This window comes from Lissotriton vulgaris, chromosome 12, assembly GCF_964263255.1.
Source record: "Lissotriton vulgaris chromosome 12, aLisVul1.2, whole genome shotgun sequence".
Lineage (NCBI taxonomy): Eukaryota > Metazoa > Chordata > Amphibia > Caudata > Salamandridae > Lissotriton > Lissotriton vulgaris.
The window spans coordinates 692400655-692423116 of record NC_141700.1 but is presented as its reverse complement, the minus strand read 5'-3'; the positions used below and the strand labels follow the sequence as shown (position 1 = coordinate 692423116).

General features: G+C 37.9%; 1 protein-coding gene across 1 annotated transcript in view; it reads left to right on the top strand.

The window, feature by feature from the left end:
• Nucleotides 1-22462, top strand: part of HSD17B2 (hydroxysteroid 17-beta dehydrogenase 2) — a 342319-nt gene that overhangs the window by 81854 nt on the left and 238003 nt on the right. The window contains exon 2 of the mRNA XM_086945886.1: nucleotides 18060-18272. Within this exon, the coding sequence (XP_086802012.1) occupies nucleotides 18060-18272 (213 nt within the window). The remainder of the gene's footprint in view (nucleotides 1-18059; nucleotides 18273-22462) is intronic.

The following is a 22462-nucleotide window of genomic DNA, read 5'->3' as shown; positions in this document are numbered from 1 at the left end:
AGGAATTGAATACATGATAATGTCTGTTGAAGTAATTAGAAATATATTAAGCCCCTTTATTTCCAAAGTAACAAAAACAAAACACATGAGGCTTATACATTTTTCTTCTTTCTATGGTATTGGGAAATCAGGGGAATCCTAACCTCTGCTGGGCGTTGGTGAGCTGTGTGCTTGATTTGCTCAAATTCTAATTGAAACAGAGCAATTTACCATTAACAAATAGGACTGGCTGGCTCAAGAATAATAGATAAATGTATGTCAACGAGTCCACCTATGTACAACAATGGTCAAAGAAAATGTCTAAAGTAGAAATGCTAAATAAAATATATGCAGAAGGTGTGGAGTCAATGAAGAAATTTAAGAGAAGCTGGAAGTACTAGGACAGGACACAGGACATCAGAAGTTAGTTAAACATACACTGTTGATACTATCATGTTTTATACGTATAATAGTTACAATATTTACACCAGACAGAATGCATTAGTGTATTTATTAAAAATAATCTGAATGGGTTTATAGAGTTTAAAATGTGATTATTCTATGTTAATGTGTAAGTTATTCATATCCTTGTCAGAAAAAAACAATTGGAAAACCACTGTGGAGTATGTTGATTTGGTTAACCTGTTAATCTTGGGGTAAATGTGGCCTAGCAATGGCTACATTATTAAGATTGGGGATTTTGTGAACTCCCTTAATCAGCCTAAATATGACCAAAAGCATGATATTTGGACCAAATCATTGTTTTACTGAAAGTGACTTATTGCAACATTGGTTATAGAAATAAATGTTTTGGACTTTTTGGGGGATACTGTTGTGTGGTCACATTTTAGACCCAAGCAGGTATACCATTTTACACACTCCCATGTTTAGGTTGCTTTCTTTTCTTATAAACACGCTCACATTTGACACACATTTGCTTATGTGCCTGTGCAGGATAATATTCTCTGAAATGGCTTTGTAGGCGTATTACCAACTACCTTGAACATTCTATACAAGGGCTAAGTTTCCTGCACAAAATGTTGTTACTGTCCGCTCAGTGACTAAGCTATCATAAAAGAATCATCAATAGCGGCCTGAATGGCGCTTCGGAATGGCAACGTGGGTGATGTTTATTATATAAACCACATCACTTCCATGTTTAATTAGGAGCCTTTTGATGGCACTTAGAATTTGCAATTTGCCTGAATTCCAGGCCAGCTGATTCTTGTTTACCTCCTGCAATGGATGATGCCCAATTCTCCACCAAGACGGGCACCCTGATGCCACCGCCAGGTAACGAGGGAGTTAAATCATCCTACAATTATTTTCTGTTACAGCATAATGGTTGAACTGTTTATCTTCTCCATTCTCTTAAAGCTAATGACGTTATACTGCTCCTTCTATTGATTATTTCAGCACACATTTTTTATACAAGAATCACAATGATTCAAATATTGAAACTCCTTGCTGAGTATTTCTTGTGTATCTTTGGGTATGCAGGAGTAGTTCTAGATCTGTTACCACAATTTCCTCTGGGAGTCAGGGTTATCATGTTCTGAGGATGAACACTCCATTTTTTACCTGGTCGGGTTTAGGGTACAGATGCTGCACTGTGAGGTAGGAAGACTTAGGCAAACAGGTTTGTTGTGTGCGCAGAATCAGCCTTGCACAGTGCTGACTTTAATGTCGTCCAACAAAAAAGTAAACTACATAAATAAAAAAAATAAAAAAGTAAACTAAATTGTCCTGATGGCGATCCAGAGTACTGAGATGAAAATAACCAAAATATTGACCTTTTGCATTTAGTAAAAAAAGAATTAATAATTGTTGCACCACACTTTTTATATACTCAATGTCAAAATATTGACATCCTATATTTATAATGGTAAGTATGTATATTTTTATATATATATATATATATATATATATATATATATATATATATATATATATATAGAGAGAGAGAGAGAGATACATAATATATATATATAGATATATAATGGAAACATTAATTAAACAAAAATTTGATTTCATATATTAGCAAATATAACAAATACAATTAATTTAAAAATCTTAGACACATATATTATAATTAATATATATATATATATATTTATTTATTTACTTTAAAACAGTTATTAAACTAAGAATTGTAATGTATTTTATAATTTAATGAAATAAAAATATAACTAGCGTCTGTGTTTGTGTATTTATATATACACATATAGCAATAACATAAAATCTATAAAAAATAAACCATTTTAATTATATTAAAAGATTAAACTATTTAAAAATCTTTACATTTAGTGAAACTTATTTTTCAAATTACAAATATTAATAATTAAAAATATTATAATTTAAAGTAAACAAAACATAATAATCTACATTATAACAGTACAAAATAAATAATAACTTTTGATACACATACTAATCCCACTACAATTGAAACAAAACTAAGCCAACTAGTAAAGTAAATATATTTTAGATAATCCACTCCCACTTACCGCAACACTTTAATATTAAGGCATCCATTAGGATGGTGGGCGAGCACCCCATGCAAAACGGGACCGCCCACCATAGGAGCGGCGGTCCTGCCTTGGCAATTAGGATGCGCCCACCACACTGGCGGGCGCATCCTGTAATTTTACCATTGCAGTGGGCGGTGCATTTCAAAGCACAACATGACAGGCACCGCGTGGTGCCTGCCATGTTGCACTTTGAAATGCGGGGGGTACCATAGGTACCCCCATGTGCACCCCCCTCCCCCTGGAGTCCCGGGGGGCAAGCAACGGGCCCCCGCAGGGAGTCTCCGCATGCCTTTCCCTGGCGGCATTGCCGCCATGGAATAGACACCACTACCATATTAAACATTTTCCGCCCCGGCCGCAAGGCGACCGGGGTGGAAAAGTGGCAGACGGTGTTTACGTCTGCCGCGGTCCCCCCGCCATAGTAATATGGCGGGGGGAAATGGGTGGCAGGCGGGCATGAATGTTGGGCGGTTTGCCACCGCCACCATGGCGGTGGCGATCCACTCGACATCGTAATGGACCCCTAAGACTGGATAAAAATGTAACTTACAAATCTCCCTCCAATAAAGGCAAAAGATTCGAAAAAACAGTCTTTCACTTAATATAACAGAACCCCCAGACGCTGCGATCGGAGGAGCAGGGAGGCTGTTTTTTCTAATCTAGATGTTCTAGAGATCGTTAGGACTAGAACTAGCTGATGAAGCATATTTAGCACGCGGCTACAGCGATTTAACAAGCCCATCTCTAGTTTATGTAAACCAATCGGTAGCCCCTCCGACACAGTGTGGAATCGACAGACCTGAGAAAAAGACAATATCAATTACAACTATACCCTGGCTGATCAATTGGGATATTTGTAGTCTTGAGTGTGGACCAAAAACAGGACACCTCCTCTTTTTTAACGATCCCGAACTCAGAATGAATATCTGAGTGAGAAACTTTTACATTGTTTGAGAAACTGTCCTGAAGAAGGTTTTTAACCGAAACGCCGCATCGACTTGTGTTCTCAAAAACATTTGTAATGTATTGTGCAATATATTGTATTTTTGTTAAACATGGTGTACTCAACAATTGTATGAAAACAAAAAAAAAAATAATTTGTGAAGTGTAATAAATTTATGTTCCTTTTTAATCTATTTTGTTGTATTGCTTTAACTTGTCACAAATATACATAAAACTGCCTCTGAGTGATTGTTATAACTGCATGCTGTTTTCCAGTCTAGGGTTTATACATACCTGAATTGTTGTGATTTATATAACAATTTTATATGTACTTGGTGGTTGCGCCTAATAATTAAATGAAGTGCAGTGGGTACTAACTCCCGGTTGATCACTTTCACGGGACGTTTTGACTTTAGGGACATTGTAACTTTCTTAAATCTCATTCCCCTGGTCCCAGACTTTATATTAGGGGGCCTCCTATACTTTCTTTGTAAAATTTACTATTCCCACTCCACTGAGTGTAACAGAAGAGAAAGTGCTGAATTGCAGAGGGATAAAATTGTCTATCCCCACTCCAGTCAATGCAACGGTAGGGAAAGTGTTGCATTGCGGAGGGGTAAAAATTACTATTCCCACTCCAGTGAGTTCAACAATAGGGAAAGTGTTGGATAGCGGAGAGATCAAATGTACTATTCCCACTCCAGTCAGTACAACAGTAGGGAAAATGTTGGCTTGCAGAGGGGTAAAAATTTACATTCCCGCTCCAATGAGTGCAACAGCTGGGAAAGTGTTGGATAGCAAAGGGGTATAAATTACTAGTCCCACTCCAGTGAGTGCAACAGTAGGGAAAGTGTTGGATTGTGAAGGGGTAACATTTACTATTCCCACTCCAGTCAGTTCATAATTAAAAAGTAAAGCAAATATAATCAACAAAATAAAAAAAAATTCAAAGTAAAAATAAATATATAAATATACATTCAATAACAATTTTAAAAATAGAAACATATTATGATGTTAAATACATATCACAAATACCTACAAATATTATATTACATAAAATATTTTCATACAAATAAATATTTATATTTAGAAATGATTTAACAAAAATATTATTTATGACATAAATGTAGTTTGTTTACTTCCTACCCTATAACACCACAAAACTCACAATCCTTATCTAAAATCAAAAAGCGTTTTTGCACAATTAACATAATTATCAATGAAACAAAATTATTTAAAAACCAAATTAAAACTCATAAAAATGAATTAACTTCTCATCCTTTACCCCTATAATCCTCATAACAAGCATCTAAAATTAAATTAAAAAAAATAATGACACAATGTATTTTCAATTAAATAACTAATAGTATTTAACAACTAATTATAAAGAAAGTAACATTAATATAGTCCCCACCCCAAAATAAATTACTTCCCACCTTTTACCCCTATGAACCCAAAGCCCACAGCCCCAAAAAATGTAATTAAACAATTAACTAAATTAATTATCAATTACTTATTAATTATCAACTAATTAATTACTTTATAAAAATACTTCCCACCCTTTATCCCTATAATCCCCACAACCTGCAACCAAAAGAAAATACACAATTACCATAATTAATTATCAATTAGTTATTATTGATAAACAACTAATTAACAATTAAAGATACATTACTTCTCACCTTTTACCTCTTTAAAACCCCAAAATCGACACATAAAATTTACCATAAATAAATCAAAAGCAGCATTAACACTATAAATTATCAATTAAAAGAACATTAATAAATGAAAAATAATCATTAATTTTGTACATTAAATTACTTCCCACCCTATTCCCTTATAACCCCACAACCCGCTATGGAACAAAAAAAATTTGATTAAATAAAATTAAGAATTACTAAAATCTTAACACATATATTAAAAACATAAACAATACTTATACAAAAAATGCATCACATATATTTAAAATATTTACTAAAGTACATACCACTTATTCAAAAGCAATATTTTAAACAACTACTTTTTTGCACATTATATTTATAACTTTAATTTTTCAAAAAACAACGATATTACTTATTTTAAAATCAAAATTCTTGTCCACGATATTCTTGGGGTCGATATTTCTGTGTCACGATATTATCAAGTCGATAATTGTGTCAGTCAATTCAACTGACCCGATATTTTGTCTGAATACCAGACATTTTGTATTGGCTGATGTTAATGATTGTAGTGTGGTTTGTTACTCTACCCTTGCTGTTTATAATTAATTGTATTCCCAATATATTTAAATAAAAGTTTTCAAAATAGTGCACCTGTCTGCACGGCACAACAAAGTGATGAACAATATGAATTTAAATGATTTTTTAAAATTCAAATTGAATGACTAGACCAATGAGTTATGTGGCTGCTTTTTGGAAACAACTCATTTAGGAGTTTCAATGTGTTTATTTTATAAACACACAAAGGGTGGTGGGAGGAATGATTGCAAAAGGTCGAACCTCTGGCAATCACTTGGGTTAGCATTCCAACCTATTGATTTTTTTTGCCCACCATTCCACCTCAGTTTGGACCTTGACAAATGCAAATCAGTCTTGACCCTGCTCCAAAAGTTCCAGTGAGCACAGGGTCCATGTTTGGGCATCTCCTTGGTCACGTACCCTTGTTTATTTAATGGTCAATACTTGTAGGAGGTAAAAGTTCCTCTTTAAGGGTAGTGAAGGACTCCAAAAACAAGGCTGCGATTGGTAATGTTGTAGTTCCTATATTCCGGATGAACCTACTGGTAGACTGCCAGCATTTGATTTCAGCTAGGTTTCAAAAAGAAGGAAAGGTTCCTCTCCTGAAGTACTTTATGCGTGGTGTGTGTTGATTCTTTCTGTTAGGATTACTAGGTAGGATCCAAATTCATACCACTACAGATAATGTCCATTTTCAATTATCTTGACATTATTTTATTTATCTTTCAACTTGAGAGCACAGGCAAAAATCACAATTTTATTTCATACAAATCCACATTTTGCTTTAGTTTTTGTGTGTTTTGAAACCTTGTTAGTTGCTTCTGCTTCCATCTAAGGAATCCTGAAAATGTTTCAACCCCTCCACGGTGTGTATGGAATGCATACCCTTAACTTTCAATCAAGTCTTGCTATGGCGGGCCTGCCTCAGTAAGAAGATAGACCACTAGGCTGAGACTGCAAAGTTTATAATACTGAATACCTTTTTTTCCTGTATGATAACTTTATATGTACATGATGTCTATGGATATTAGGTTAAGTATACTTATTAATATTAACAGACCAGAAATAACTCTGATTTGATAGGTCAAATGGGCTTGGCAAGTTGGAACAGTGTGACTGCATTTGACTGTATTCTAGTTCACTCCCCCAGATTTGTAAAGATAGCCCACTAATAATTTGATTGTTATATATTGTCTTAATTTCTCAAAAAGAATTTCAAATATCTGTATGAGATTTGGAAGATGACCAGTTTCATTCATTTTCTCAGTGATGAAGTCAATGAATAAATATATCTACTGAGCTGGAGGTAAACTCACTTAAGCAATGATAATTGCCCTGCTTGAAGCTCTCAGCCAGTCACTGCCCGAATAATATTTTTCTGGGAAAATGAACAAGATTGGATGAAGTGAACTGTTAATTGATTAGTTCAGCTTGCCTGGAAGGTATTAAATAATCATAAGGTAGCAGAACGCTTCAAGAGTGTGAGCTGCTTTCGGAGTTAGACATCAAGAATTAATGTGTTCTTTAAGAGGGCGATGTATGAATCTATAGAATTATAATTTGATTGGGGAGCTTTTTTACAGTGAAATGCCTAATATCTTTTGCAATACAAACCTATACAATCCTTATCAGATTTAGATATTAGGATAATAAATACCACAGGATATTCCTATCATCATTTTGCTGTAGATGTTTTGAGTGTTCGTGGTCCAAAATATTGTTGTATTCTTACCCAAAGGCATTTTGAAATTGCATTCACATAGTTAAGCAGAACCATTTTTCCGTTGTTAAATACATAAACAGGGAAAAAGGAGTGCAAGAGAATTTCAGAACGTATGGGTATTAAATATTTGGAAAGTTTAGACCTGTCCCTGAAAATGTTGCTGAAAATAACTTGAACCTGGTCAGTAGATATTAAGCTTCCTGTACTTGGCTGTCCGAGAGGGGCAAGCCTCTATACCCTGCTCAATGTTTGTTTGTCTGTTGGGTACTTTCACTACAGACTGTAGTTGTGAAGGATAAGCGGGACCTTTATAGACTCAGTTCCCATGTTTTAAAGCACTGCAACATTTTTCCAAGTGCCTAGGGCCATTAGAGATATCCTTTTTTAAATTTCAAGAGACTTGGTAAAGTAAACATTTTTTTATCTCACCACCCCTATTGTACAATATTAACCAGAGCACCACATTTAAAGCCAGAATGTTCCTCAAAAGTAAAATGAGACTGCTCAGACTCAATTGGTGCTCAAAATATTTTACACTGGAGCTTGATGTATGTATGATTTCTAGGAGCCTCAGGCTTTGACCTTCAGGAGACAAGTCGTGGATGTAGTGTCCAGTTCAATTGGTAGTTTCTTTTTTTACCACCCCCTTCACTTCTGGAACCAACCCGCAGATATACCCAATATACTTTCTCAGTATTTCAGATCATTTTTTTTTAGATGCTGCCCCAACCTATACCACATCCCCGTGACCCTCTTCGCCCTTGAACTGTCCTTGTCTCTTGAAACCTCCATGCCTAAGGCACCTTGGATAGTTCCCTACCCTCCTACCTTCGTGGACACTTCCCTTTCCCTTCTTCTACACATCCCTCCCTGTGTTAAGGCGCCATGACATGGTGCCCCCTTCCCTCTAAAGTGGGTGCTATTGGAATAGCACATGGAAAATCATCTTCCAGAGATAACCAATATCAATAATAAATGCTTAATGGTGGAGAAGCTAATAATTCCACCACTTTCTGCCATTGTACATCATGGTCCTGCAAAAAACATTTACTCAATACTGTATGAGAATTTATAGACCTCTTGCTTGTTGTTTTGAGTGTTACCGTCGACACTGCTGCTTTAAAAGTTCCTTGACTTGCTCAACTGTGCTTAAACTGTTGGACTGGTACAGGTTGGATGCCATGCTCCGCAACTAAAGCACTTCCAGGTAGTCGCCACAGCAGCAGCCGGGTATGGTGTCTGAGCCTGCCTACGATACAGCGGCTAAAAACATTTTTTTAATGGAGCAGCAGCAGGGTCTGGCAAGCAGCTGTTGGGCAAGGAAGAGACGGACTACCAAGGTGATGTCTGATGGATCGCGACACTTGAAGGTCCACAGCACATCGAACTGAAAGCAGCATAGCCGAGGTGAGCAGCAGAGGAGGGCTGCTCACAACTGAAAGCAGTAGTAACAATCGCAATTGGAGAAGCTTGCATAGACAAGGGGGAGGCCGACTTCAGGAGCAGTAATAGCGGAGGGGATACTATAGGTGGCCCCTCCACATGGTGGCCACTGTGGTGATAGCAAAGGTGGCCCTCCAAGGTGAGGGTGCAGCTTGCGATCACCCGGTACTCCTGCACCCTGTTCCACATGTGATATCTGCCAGGCAGTTAAGCAGCAGGCATCTGAGGGCCCCCTCTCTCCCTCAGAAGCAATTCATGAGCCACCTCACCTCTAGGCATTTTTAGGGCGATGAAGCAGCTCACAGTGAAAGAAACAACAGGGAAAGGCCACACACCTGCTAAACCCAAAGGGGCAAAAATGATCAAAGCTCGTCCAAACACAGCAATGGGAGACAGTGCGGAAAATCTGGTCTTGGACATCAATCAGGAGAGACCCAAAAGCCGTCCAGGCTCTGAGGAGGGGTAATAGCCTGGATTCTAATCGTACCAGCACTGCAGGAGCATCCACTGAACTCACAGATATTCAAAGCCCTGGCTCTGGAACTTTGCACAGTGCTGAGGAGTTCTCACTCATCCCCAGTAAAGCCCTATCGTAGGAATGGCTCTTTCTGGTAGAGGGAAGTGCACCAGCTCTACGAGATCTACAAGGTCCCTGTGAAAGAACCCATGAACACCGATGAGAGACCCACGGATTCCCTTTTTGGCCACAGAGTGTCAGGAGAAAGCAAAGTTACACCAGTGATGCAATAGGGGGTGGGACTCAACAGGATGTGATTCAACAGGAGCAAGCAGCTCTCAATTCAGCACACTATGTATCAGTACAACTAGGAGAAGTGAAATTGTACAAGGTACAGGGAACTTCAGTACAGTGTGCAAAGCCAATTATGAACACTGAGACCTTCCAGATGAGTGATCTTTTAATTACATCAATGGTTTCAGCTCCTGAGGCGAGTACCCAGATGGGGTGTATACAGCACAGATTTTATATGAATTGCGTGAAATGAGTAATGCTCATGACAAAGCATGCTCAGAAGTTCAACTTAAGCTCAGCAATATGAATGTCAGCCTCCTCCAGATGAATTCCAGGCTGACATAGGCAGAACTGTGAATTTTAGATTTTGAATATTTCCAAAAGTTATCCGAGCTTGGTACAGCTAAAGCAAGACATGAGATCATGCAGTTGCAGACAAAACGGGAAGAAGTAGAAAACGGGTCCAGACATACAAATCTCCTGTCTGTTGGGATCCCTGAAGGACAAGGGACTGGCCAAGATCCTATCAAGTTTATTGCTAAACATGTTTAGAAATATGTTCTCCCATAGAAGCAAGTTAAAGCTGAAGATTTTTCAATAATGAGAGACTTCAGAGTCCCCTTCTTCCAGTCAGCAAACTCAAGATATCTTCATACATTTTTGGTACACTTTGGAGATTTTTGCATAAAAGAGAGGATTTTATCAGAGCTGTAAAATCTAAAGGATTTCAGATGGAGGAAAATGGTTGTTTCAATATCTTTTCGGACATGTCTGTAGCAGCAGTTCATTATCAATGAGAATTTAAATCTGCGATTGATCCTTTGAGGCATTCCTTTGGTTCTTATTGGAATTCTTTGTAATTTGATCAGAAATGCCAATGGTAAGGCAGGTTTTCAGTGTTGCATAATGGATAGTTGTTTAAAGCTGTATGTAGGATACACCTAAATATCCTACATTTCCACACAGCCCATCTCATCACATTTCCATACAAATCCATCCTCCCTTTCTCCTCTGTCATCAACCTACTCTCGCAGAACATCTCCATCCATACAGATTGTCACCTCTTATGTTGAAAAACCCATAACTGCGATCCTGAGATGCCTCCTCTGGAGTTAGACATTTCTCCCCCCTGACACCCCACCTCTGAAGCAATATTACCCTCAACATAAGTGCTGTCCCAGGGCACTTGCACATTTAACCCTAAACACCAACTTAGACGAAGAGCTGCCATGGCAAATATTCACCAGATGTCTTGCACTCAGAGCACATCACCTCATCCTTCCCAAGCCTCAGGTTCATAATCTCTGCTTTGTAAATGCTGATGACACATTTGAAGCTATCTGATATCTTAATCTTATGTGTCATTTATGACTTTTCTAACTATTGGCTTGTTTGCATTTGCGCCTTTGTATTGTTACTTTAACACAACCTCTATAAAGCATGTTTGATCCTGATGCGTACAAAGTGAATACATGTAAATAAGCAAAGCAAGAAACTAGTACATGGATTCACATTGAACTGACTGCCTACATTTCTTTAAGTAACTCTTGTCAGAAAGTGACCTATAAAGGCCCCTAACTAAAGTCACTGTGCCTCCTTTGGTACACCTCCTAAAAGATAGAACCACAAAATGTGCTCAAATATAGATATGGAGGTCCAAAGTAAGCCTAGATTACATGAAGAAATGATATTTAGATCTCTATGTCAAACGAGTGGGTAATATATACCACTCCTAGTAAATGAAGGGGTCTGATATTTACTTGATGAAGTAAATCCCTCCTGTTCTGATTTTTTTTCAGTTGTGAACTAGGTGTTTTGTGCGGTGTTTACCTCACCAATTTCCTTCAGTTGTGTCTTCTGGCTGCTTCTGCTGCTAAATGTTGCCATTTTCTTCCTGTTTAACCTGATCAGACATACATTTTGAGAATGTGGTCATTACGATTGAAGTCAATTATAATCCATTTGCAAATTCCCGTTCATATACAGATCTGAATGTAACGTCCTGCTTGTAATTGGGGCCATGGGGTATACATACCCATCAACCAGGACAGCTGAAGGGACCTTTCAAGATGTTGCACAACAATGCAGGTTCGAACGAGTACCGTCGAATGCTTGGACATTAAATACATAGAGATTTTTGCTCGCCATCTGGTAAGGTGCCCTCAACTGAGCTAGCTAATAGACACTGCCTTCTTGATGTGCTGGAGCTGTGCGTGGGGAAAGCGCAACCAGGATGTTTTCCCTTCTCCTTCCCACAGTGGTTTAGAAATGGGCATAAATTGTTCTAAAACTGCCTTCCTAAACACATTTAAAGCCAAAGTGCCAATACACCTTCTAAAAATAGCAGTAGAGTAGTAGGCTACACTAACCATAATTGAATCAAATCTTTAATGCTCACAGATTGAAATAGGCCATACCAATTAAAAACACAGGGGCATATTATCAAGGGGGTTTATCTCCGCTTTTTTGGCTTTAAAAGCCAAGAAAGCGGAGATAAAATTATCTCCCTATTACCTAGCTGTCGCTAACACCAGTTAGCAACAGCTAGTAGGAGATAACGACCATCTTGGGCCCCAATTTGCATGTCAGTGATATTTATCACTAATGACATGCAAAGTGGGCGTGCCAAGATGTTAGCGACTGGAAACAGTCGCTAACATCGCTACCTCCTATTACCAACTTTTGGAGATATTTGCGCTAAGCGCGAATATCTCCAAAAGCTAACATCTGCCCTGAGCAGTTCTTAGCCATGTTATCTAACGGCAGGTGGATATCATGGCTAAGAGCATTAACTCGGTAATGCATGAATATCGCTGACTTTTCAGCGATATTCATGCATTGCGGCCGATTTTTATCGCATTTGCGATAAACCTTGGTAATACCAAGGTTTATCTGCGATAAAAATCGCCGCAGCTCAGCTGTAAACTTTTGTCTCTAACCAAGCTATAGCGATAATTATCGCTATTGCTTGGTAATATGCCCCATAATCTTTACGTCTGAAATTCACAAATAGCATTAGAATCACGAGCGATAAAAATGCTAAATATAATCTGTAAGATTCTGCGATTTGATGATAACAAATATTAATGAATCCAAGAAGGACATTTCTACTGTTACAAGGAAAATATCTACAACAAAAACCAGTCCAGACCACTGCAATGTCCTCTAGAGCAAACAATATATAAATAAATGGTGTAAGATACAATGCTGTTTTTTTGTGAGCATAAAGTGTAATTGTGTCAGTACTTCCTCAGTAATAACCCCTCACACAATCAATTTATTATTGCACTAAATTAAGAACAAGGAAGAAGACTTTCTCCATTGAAATATTTCAAGAAAGACTGCATGGTTTATTTTTACAAAGTGGATCTAATAGCAAGTTAATTAAGTTTGGAACAGTCACTTGCTTGGGACATTATAAAAGCTTGTGAGCATAAAGTGCAAATGCGTTAGCCCTGCCCTCACTATGACCCCCTCGAAGAATCAATGTATTATTGTACTAAATTAGCAGCAAAGAAAAGACTTCTCCAATGAAATATCTCGGGAAAACCGCATAGTATTTTTTGCAACATGAATCTAGGAGAGAGTTAATTAAGTTCCTAACAGTTTCTTCCTTGGGGCGTTGTAAAAGCGTGGGAAATCACTGGTTTTAATCAAAGTCGGTTTTAAAAATGAAAGAAGGCCTTTTATTCCTTTATGCCTTTAAGTTCAGGTATAACTTTAGGGATATTAACAAGGTTTTCTGATCTCAGACTCTTGTCTTCCATGCAGCATGGTTGTACGATGATATGGCCAGGGCTTCAATGCAATTTCTAATATCATATTTAAGAAAAAGTGGGCGTAAATAATATTTCTGAATGCTTAACGTTTAGTGACACAGTAACCAAAAATAGATAATTGTTTCTGAACCTCCTAAAGAGCATTGCACAGATCTGCTCTCTCGACAAGCTTTGGTGACCATCTTTTGATTATTAAACCGGTCGGCAAAGTACAATTGGAATTTGAAGTAAAGAGATTTTTTTTCCATTGGGATAATTTCATCCAATAAAGGGTCAAAAATGTGGTCTTATTTGAATAGTATAAAACTTTTTAGCTGTGGACCTGTGCCCAGTAACACTTTGTTACCAAATCAAAACTAGCATTGGTAATATTTTCTGGGTGAAGCCAAAGGTCTTGCTAACCAATAGTAATTCAAGTCTAGAACAAGTCTTTGCAATGTAATAGGTTTCGCATTTTTGCAAACGTTTGAACTGTTGGCATTGTAAATGACAATGCCTTTTTAATGATGTGTTATGAAAACCTGCAAACGGTGCTAAATACACACTTTCTACTTGTAGTCCTTACTTAGGAGAAGCAAGGCTGGCTGCAAAAGAGGTGCAGTTACTACCAGCCCTGCTTCAAGTAAGCAACGACGATAAGTACAAAGTGCATGTTTACGCACCGCTTGCAGGTTTTCAAAACACATAAATGAAATACATTATCATTACAATTACAAAGATACCAGGGGGTCTGAAAAAGGAAACAAAGAGTCAATCATATACTCTCAACTTATGAGGCTAAGAAGTCACCAATGTACAACATAAATAACCAATATGTTTTATACAGAGTTGGTAACCCAACGCATCTGACCACCGGCAAACGTAGGTGAGACCCAAGATCCAGAGATGGATTTCCATCAAAATCTTGTTAGTGATCTAATTTTCTCATCTGGTCATCCAAAGGTTGGGCTGAGATGTCTCTAGATCATTGAGACTGCTTTCAGACCCACCCAGCAGAACTGGGGTCAAAACCCACAAGTTACTTGTAGACCATTCGTGGGATCACTAAACGGGACCAAGTGCAGTGCAAAGCGTGAGTGTATAAACAAAAGTGATAATTAAAAGTGGAATAGAGAGCAAACAGTAAGACAACTTTAATAAGTGTAAGCCTCTTTCTGATTAAAAACCAGAACAGCGCAAAAAAGCAATATAAACAAATAACTGCTTGTGGGCCGACATGTTTCTGCCATACAGGGGGACACCACCTAAGGCATTCTTCAGGGCCTCTTTTCTTAAAGATTCTTTTGCAACTGCTATTGTGAACTTCACAAAAAAACATATAAACTGTGAATAAGGTAACAACATAAAGGATATGAGTTCCTTTTCCTCCATGTCATCTGGTTCATTAATCACCTACAAAGAGATGCAAAATGGTATCAGTGCATTGGGTATATTTCTATATTGAAAATGTGTAAAGGGCAACCAGGATTCCTCACTCACCCATAATGACAGGGGATATTACCTCACCTCGCCTGGACCAAGCTCAGGGTAAGGGAGGCCACGCTCTAAAAAGGTAAGGAAAGAAGCGATACTCACATTAGGAGGAAAGAAAAGGGGTACTCCTTTCTATCTCTAGTGAGTTCCTTATAACTGTCTTAGCTATAGAGCTAATTCTCACAAACAGTTCCCAACTAGGCTCACCCACAGGATCTCTGCCTAAACGATCTAAGAAGGGGGGAGGAAACTCTCTCCCTTCAGTGTCTCACCATCAAGAATTAAAAAAGTATTACATCGGTAGGAGTTAAATAATATGACCTACAGCTTCATCTCTCGCTTTCCTCTCCGTCGTTGCCCAGGGCAATTCCTGAGGTTGGGGAGGCAACGAACGTGAGAGTAACAAGGTCTTTTATTGGATATTACTAACATCTTCAGTCACCTAACAGACAGGTAGGTAAACATTGGGTACAAAACAAAGGCCAATCAATGCGCTCGTTATACGCATTCTCGGCCGTATGGTCTATTGATTGAGTGCACATTAGTATATTGTAGGAAGCCCAACATTTAGGGTAAGGCTATAAACACTACCTGATTAGTCAGATGAATCTAAAAGCCCGGCCGCCCAGAGGATTCATATCGGCATAGCGTGATCTCCCTAGGGCTTAGTCTCGCGAGAGCAGAATGAACTACAAAGCGTCAATGCAGCTCAGGGAATTGTAGTTCTCTCACCTCTGGGAGACAGGAGTTCGATCCTACCGTTTGGCACTTTAAAATTGAATTTAAATAGATGAGAGATTTTGTATAGCATATATTAGTACCTTGTGTGTTACAAAGAGCCTGGCCTTATATCAGTTGGATGGATAAAAGACCCAAGTCGGCAGGAAGATTCGTACCGATGTATCGTGGTCTGACTAAATGTCTAATGCTTAGTATCGCAAGAGTGTAAAGGGCTACAAAGCGGTGGGAGTTGTAGTCCTGTTTACTGGGAGCCAAGAGTTCGATCTCCTGTCTTTTCATTGGAAAAGAGAATTAAATAGTTTGAAGGGGAGTATGCATAACCTATGTGCCAAGTGTATTAATAAGGCCATTGCGTGTATTATTCAGAGCAATATAGTATATTAACTCATTTTATATGATCACTATATTTATAATGAGACTTAAACTATGGCCCATTTGCAGTTAGTTATTAAGGATGCAATGATAGTTTGTTATTGTGCCAATTAACACACTCCCAAAGGATGAAGATACTGGGTTGGTACACGGATCTTTCATAAATTCAGTCCCTTTAGAACAGTCTCTATGGAACAACCAAAGAGTTATCCAAAACCAACGAAATGATCCAAGATTCTATCATACTTTCAGTAGTGTCAGACCATCTATAAGCAAGCCACGTTTAATTATGTGAGCTTTAAAGTGGTCTGACCTTTTCTGAAGGTTCTCATTTTTGAAATAGTGGTGCCAGTAATGTATGAATGGCCAGCAAATAGTATTGATACATGGTATGATACATTTTTGAAATAGTGGTGCCAAAGTGATGTATGAATGGCCAGCAAATGGTATCGATACATGGTATGAATAATTATTGCTGAATAAATATAAATATTCGGAGAACCGGGGTTATGTATGAGAGAAATAATTGAAGTCCCCCTCTTGTAGATCAGGTACATAGTAAATAAGTCACAGCATAGTCCAAGGAATTTCATCATTCAGGCCCCTGGAGTCTGTGGACAGTCTAAAGATCCATTTTTGTTCTTTAACAAACAGATATTATTAACAGTTTAAACTCTTGGAAAAGTGAGACCTTTTGCATTGCAAATGCTTGTCTATCTGCAGCCGTCTGTGCCAATAGCTCTTCAAATTCTTTCAATTTCAACTCCCCCATCTCCAAATCAGTGTTTATAACCAAAGCTTGCAGGGCCACCAATTTACTTCTGGAAATATTAATCTGTTGGCCACAATGGTCCTCCTGTGTGGTGGCAAGGCATCATTTTGACCCTCTACAAATTGTATCGATTGAGAAGTGAGAGAGCTCTGTATGAGTGCACTGTATCGAAGAGTGGAGGATTGTGATCACTTTCAATTCTTTTGTGCACTTTCATATTGACAACAAAGGGCCATGCTTTGATGTTAATTGCCCTATAGTCAATAACACTTTGCCGGTTCCCGGATCTGAATGCAAATTTTGGGGTATTGTCTGACGGAGTTTGGACATTCAATGGACCTATAACTCCCTCAACTAGAGTTTCAGACATGAATTCACCTTTCCCTGTACGAACGTGATGCTCTTTGGAAGGGGAAGAAATATTTCATATGCTGACTTCGTCATTTAGCTTTGGATTCAGCAATAAGGGATGCATTTTGGAATTAAAATCACCACACACTAATGTGCATTCATTTTTGACAGTCCAAGGCCCTCCGTGTATACACTTTATTGCAATCTTTATTGGCTCCGCCAGCCTTGGCGCCATGAGCTGTTCTATGAATAGCAGTACATCTGGCTTCACTAGGGCCCAACATCCTGGAGGAAAATATACATTCAGTATCATTAGTGACCACTTCTGGTTTCTTAGCTCCACGGTTTGTATGTTCTCATTGGGTTTGGTATAAATCACTTCAGCATTACATCCTATCGGTCTGTCTTTTGGTTGTGTTTTTTAGCAAGTAAATGATATGTTGAATATCCATCAAGGTTGATTATTTCAATGGCCCACATTGCTTGCAAACAGCAGGTGTCCTGTTTTATATAAGAAAACAAATCCTCATTGTCCATTTTTTGCCTGCTACATGCTAACTTATTGCTTTTAGGCTTGCTGATGTTCCAATTACCGAATTAGAGATTCTGGATTTATCCTACAAAAGATTACCTGGTCTGAAAATATGGTTCTTTTTAATGCTATGTGCTTGTAAGTTTGGTTTGAAAAAGCTGTTTGCTGTTTTTCTACCTTTGTGGAAACTTGTTGAATTTGTACTATTCGCAATATAGAATTTAATATCGGTCAACCATGCGAGATGGTGAACAAAAATATAACCAATTTTTAAAGCTGGCACAAAGGGCTGGGAGCATAAGGAGATTACTTTGGAAAAACGTTTAAAAACTAGTGTCTGTATAAGTACTGTTGCCAGGAAAGGTCCTGGATGGTTGAGGAGTGTCATTTTTAAACAGTCTCAACTCATTTGCTTTTTCTCACGTTTGTCCTGCAGGCTGTGACTCTGGTTTAGGATATGCATTAGCGAAGCACCTTGATGAATTGGGGTTTCAAGTGTTTGCTGGAGTTCTGAATAAGAAAGGAAAAGGTGCAGATGAATTAAGAAACGCCTGTTCCCCAAGACTCTCTCTTCTCCAGTTGGATATAACCAGTTGTGAACAAGCAAAGGAAGCGTACATTGAAGTCAAGTCATCTTTGAAAGATTCAGGTAGAGTTTGTTTACTATTTGTAGGGAATCATAGGTATATTTTACTGTGGTGAATGTAATGTATTTAGCCAAATGCATTCTTTTTGTGTGTGTTCCACAGCTCTTTTGTGTTTGAAAAGCTTTATTTGCATTTAATAGATTACAACCATACCAGCAATACATAGAAGAATCAACTATAGAAATAAAACAAGTAAGTAAGCTGATATCAGAAGGGGAAGCAGAGAAGCGTTTTCGACATTTTATATATAAAGGAAGGGGAGAACGAGGGGAAGGGAGAGAAGAGGGAGGGAGAAGATAGGGTGTATCAACAACATGATATAGAAAAATAAAGCAGAAGAAGGCATACTAGCTTTCATATCCTGCGTAAGAAAAAATAGTCCATCAAGTAATTAAAATACCTAGCAAGTTAACTGGGTAAGCTATGAAAAAACAGGGATAATATCGTTCAGCAGGGTTTGAAATTTTCAGAGGTTAGGTGCGAGATATTTTTTAATAGAATTAGGTCTAGATAGGTGGTGAGAGGCAACCAGAATAGGTCTCTATTAAAAGCAGGTTTACACGAGGAGACGAAAGCAACATATAGTCTGTGGAAATGACATGGGGTGTTCCACCAATGTTGTATAGACAGTTTTGTAAGGGTTTTCCAGTTGAAAGAGATGTGTTGAAAGGCTAGAGCAAGCATGAGATCAAGAAGGCTATGAGTATGTGGAGAAAGATCAAAAGAGTCAGAAAGACTACCCGCAAAAAGAAGTGGGATAGAATAAGGAATGGATATTGTGAACACACAAGAGATGTATGACCAAACTTTCCCCCAAAAGTCAGAAACCCTTAGGACATAGAAAGAGAAGATGCAAGAGGTCAGCATTAGGGGAGCCACAAGTCCAACAATGAGAATCAGTAGAAGAAGAGAAACGTGCTAAAGAGACAGGGGAAAGATAAAGTCTGTGGTAGAGAAAAAACATAGATTGGGTAAGAGAGGCAGGGCAAGCGATCTTTAAAGATCTAGTCCAAAGTTTATCCCAAAAGAAAATAGACCATTCACATCCCAGATCCAATTCCCAGGATAGTTCCAATTTAGATTTAACACAATCTGGATTGGGGGCTAAAAAGAATTTATATATGAGAGAGGCCTCGGGTAGAGTATGGAGTATGTTAAGAAGGGAATTTTGAGTGTCAGGTGAGGGTAAGGAGGCAAGGGAATAATAAATGTCAAGAAAAGTTGTCATAAGAATAGTGAATTTTTGGAGAAAGGAGCGAGGGCAGTGAAATGAGTATTGAAATTGAGGAAATGAGCAAGGAGAAACACCATCGAAAAGATGATTAACCCATATAATACCTTTTGATCTACATGTCTTCCAAAAAATGGACCTGTTATTTAAGAGGATAAACGAGTTATGCCAAATCAGGGATTCTAAGAAGGATTCACGAGAAATATGGCAGTCCAAAGGTTTCAACAAAGAGCAGGTATGTTTAAATAAAGGAAGAGAGGTATGAGAGGTTTTAGTAGAAAAGCGTATAACTTCATTGAATGAATGGGGTAATAATAAGATTTGTTCAATGAAGAGCCAAAGAGGAGTAAAGGGGGAGCTGTCTGATATAAGCCATTTTGAGGCTTGACTAAAGGAGAACGATTTATGATAAAGACGAACGTTCGGGAAGTTCACGCCACCGTTGGATTTTGGTTTACGGAAAGAGGATAGAGCAATTCTGGACTTTTTATGTTTCCAGAGAAATTTGGAAAGGGATGAGTCAATACATTTGAAATAAAGAGCAGGAATATGAACGGGAAGCATACTGAGTATGTAAATTAAAATTGGAGCAATCATCATTTTAATCGAATCTAAACGACCCCACCAGGAAAGAAAAAGAAGGGACCTGTGAGAAGGATTCGAATTCAGATGGTAAAGGGGGAATAGAAGTTTCAGGAGAAGAAATAAATAAAAGAATATCGTCCACATATGCAGAGAGTTTCAGTTGATGTTCTCTGTCAGGAAAACCGGAAATGGAATCATTGTTACGAATAGAAATCAAAAAGGGTTCAAGGGCTAATACAAAAAGAAGAGGGGATAAAGGACAGCCTTGTCGAAAGCCATGCTGAAGAGGAAAATAAGAAGAGACACGACCATTAATCAAAACCAAGGCTTTCGGAGCGGAGTATAGTAAGGAAATAAGTGATATGAAATTAGGACCAAAACCCTGCCAGTGTAATGACGCAAACAAAAAAGACCAATCTACTCTGTCAAAAACCTTCTCTGCGTCGACTGAAATAGCGGCTAAAGAAGTAGAGAGGGAAGGAGCTTGTTTTAAGACACTGAGAAAAAGGCGAGAATTATCAGAAGTTAGTCTACCCTTAAAAAAAAATCATTGCTCTTTACCAATTAGATGAGGCATGAGGGGGTCTAAACGTAATGTGAGCAACTTGGCAAATAGTTTATAATCAACATTAACAAGAGAAATCGGTCGATAATTGTTACACAATTGAGGGTCACGACCATCTTTAGGAATGAGGCAAATGGTGGCTTCCTGAAAAGTACCTTCTGTCTTACCAGTTAAATAAAATGAATGGAAAAGTATTAAAAGTTTAGGGAGTAATAGATCAGAAAAATGTAAATAAAATTCAACAGAAAATCCATCTGGACCAGGCGTTTTCCCTTTAGTAAGGGAATTTAAAGCAGAGGAAAGTTCTTTAAGAGAGATCTTTTTCAAGATCAAGAAGATTGAGATGGGAAGTAGAAGGAGCAGGGAGTTTATTAAAATAGGTCTAAATGAGAGTAGAAGAAGGAGGACATTTTGGTGTGTAGAGATTTTGATAAAAAAGTTTAAAGTCATTAAGTATTTCCTGGTCTTTATGCAGTAGGGAATTATTAGAAGAGTAAATAGAGTCTATAAGTGTACGCTCTTTATGAGATTTAAGATAATTTGCTAAGAGTATCCCTGCCTTGTTACGACCGCCATAGTAACGGGGCTACTGCGAAGGAGTGCTGATGAAGCATTGTCAGTAGTAGATTTGTTGAAATCAAGTTTGGCATTTATCAATTCAGATGAGATAGAATTTTTTGAAGAGGTATAAAAATGTATGCTCCAAGTGTTTAATATGTGCTAAAATAGATTTCTGTCTCTGAAGAAAACGCTTCTTTTTCTTAGAGACAAAGTCTATGATGAATTCCCTTGTGGTAGCTTTAAAAGAATCCCAGATGATATGGGGGGAAGAACTAGAATTGCAATTAAGCTCGAAGAATTCCTTAGCAACAGATCGAAACGAGGAGGAGAAAATAGGGTCGGTAACAAGGGAATTATTAAAACGCCATCGAGAGGACTTTGGACAGGGAGGAAGTAAGTCACGGTCTGTAACAATTGGAGCATGATCAGAAATAATTATGGGTTCAATTGAGGAGGACAGTAACTTTTGACACAAGGATTGAGAAAGAAAGATATAGTCTACGTGAGAGAGAGAGGCATGAGAAGGAGAAGAAAGAGTAGTGAAAAGTGCCGGGTGAGAAAGCCTCCATAAGTCCATGAAATGTGTCTGAGAAATGGTATCCAGAAATTGTTTGTAAGTCTTATGTGGAATGAAACGGACTATGGACTTACGGTCAAGACACGGGTCCACAATTTGGTTGCAATCACCACCTAAAATGAAGAAATCATCTCGAAATTGGATGCATTTTTGAGTAATCAAAGGCCAAAAAGAGGTTGTGTAGGACCATAAATATTGAAAACAGTTACGGGAACAGAATTGATTAACAACTTTGCTAGAACCCATCTACCTTCTGTATCATTTTCTTGCGATAACATTTTACATTTCAATTTTTATGACATAGAATGATAACACCATTTTTTTTATTAGTAGATGGAGAGAATAAGACCGTACCCACCCAGCTTCTTTTTAATTTAAGTGATTCAGCTGCTGTAAGATGAGTCTCCTGTAAGAGAACTATGTCAGGGTTATACGAAGCAAGATGGGAAAGGATTCTCTGTCTTTTAATCGGATTGATGAAACACTTTAAATTCCAGGAAATATCTCTGAATGTAAAAACATTAAAATTTGAAAAGACTTATACAGAACCAAGTATGCGATAATATGTAAAGAAAAGGAAAAAAATCAATAGATAAATAGGAGAAAGAGATAGAGAAGGAAATAGGAAAAAACAGGAGAGAAAGTAGATTAGAGGTTTACATAGCACAGAAAA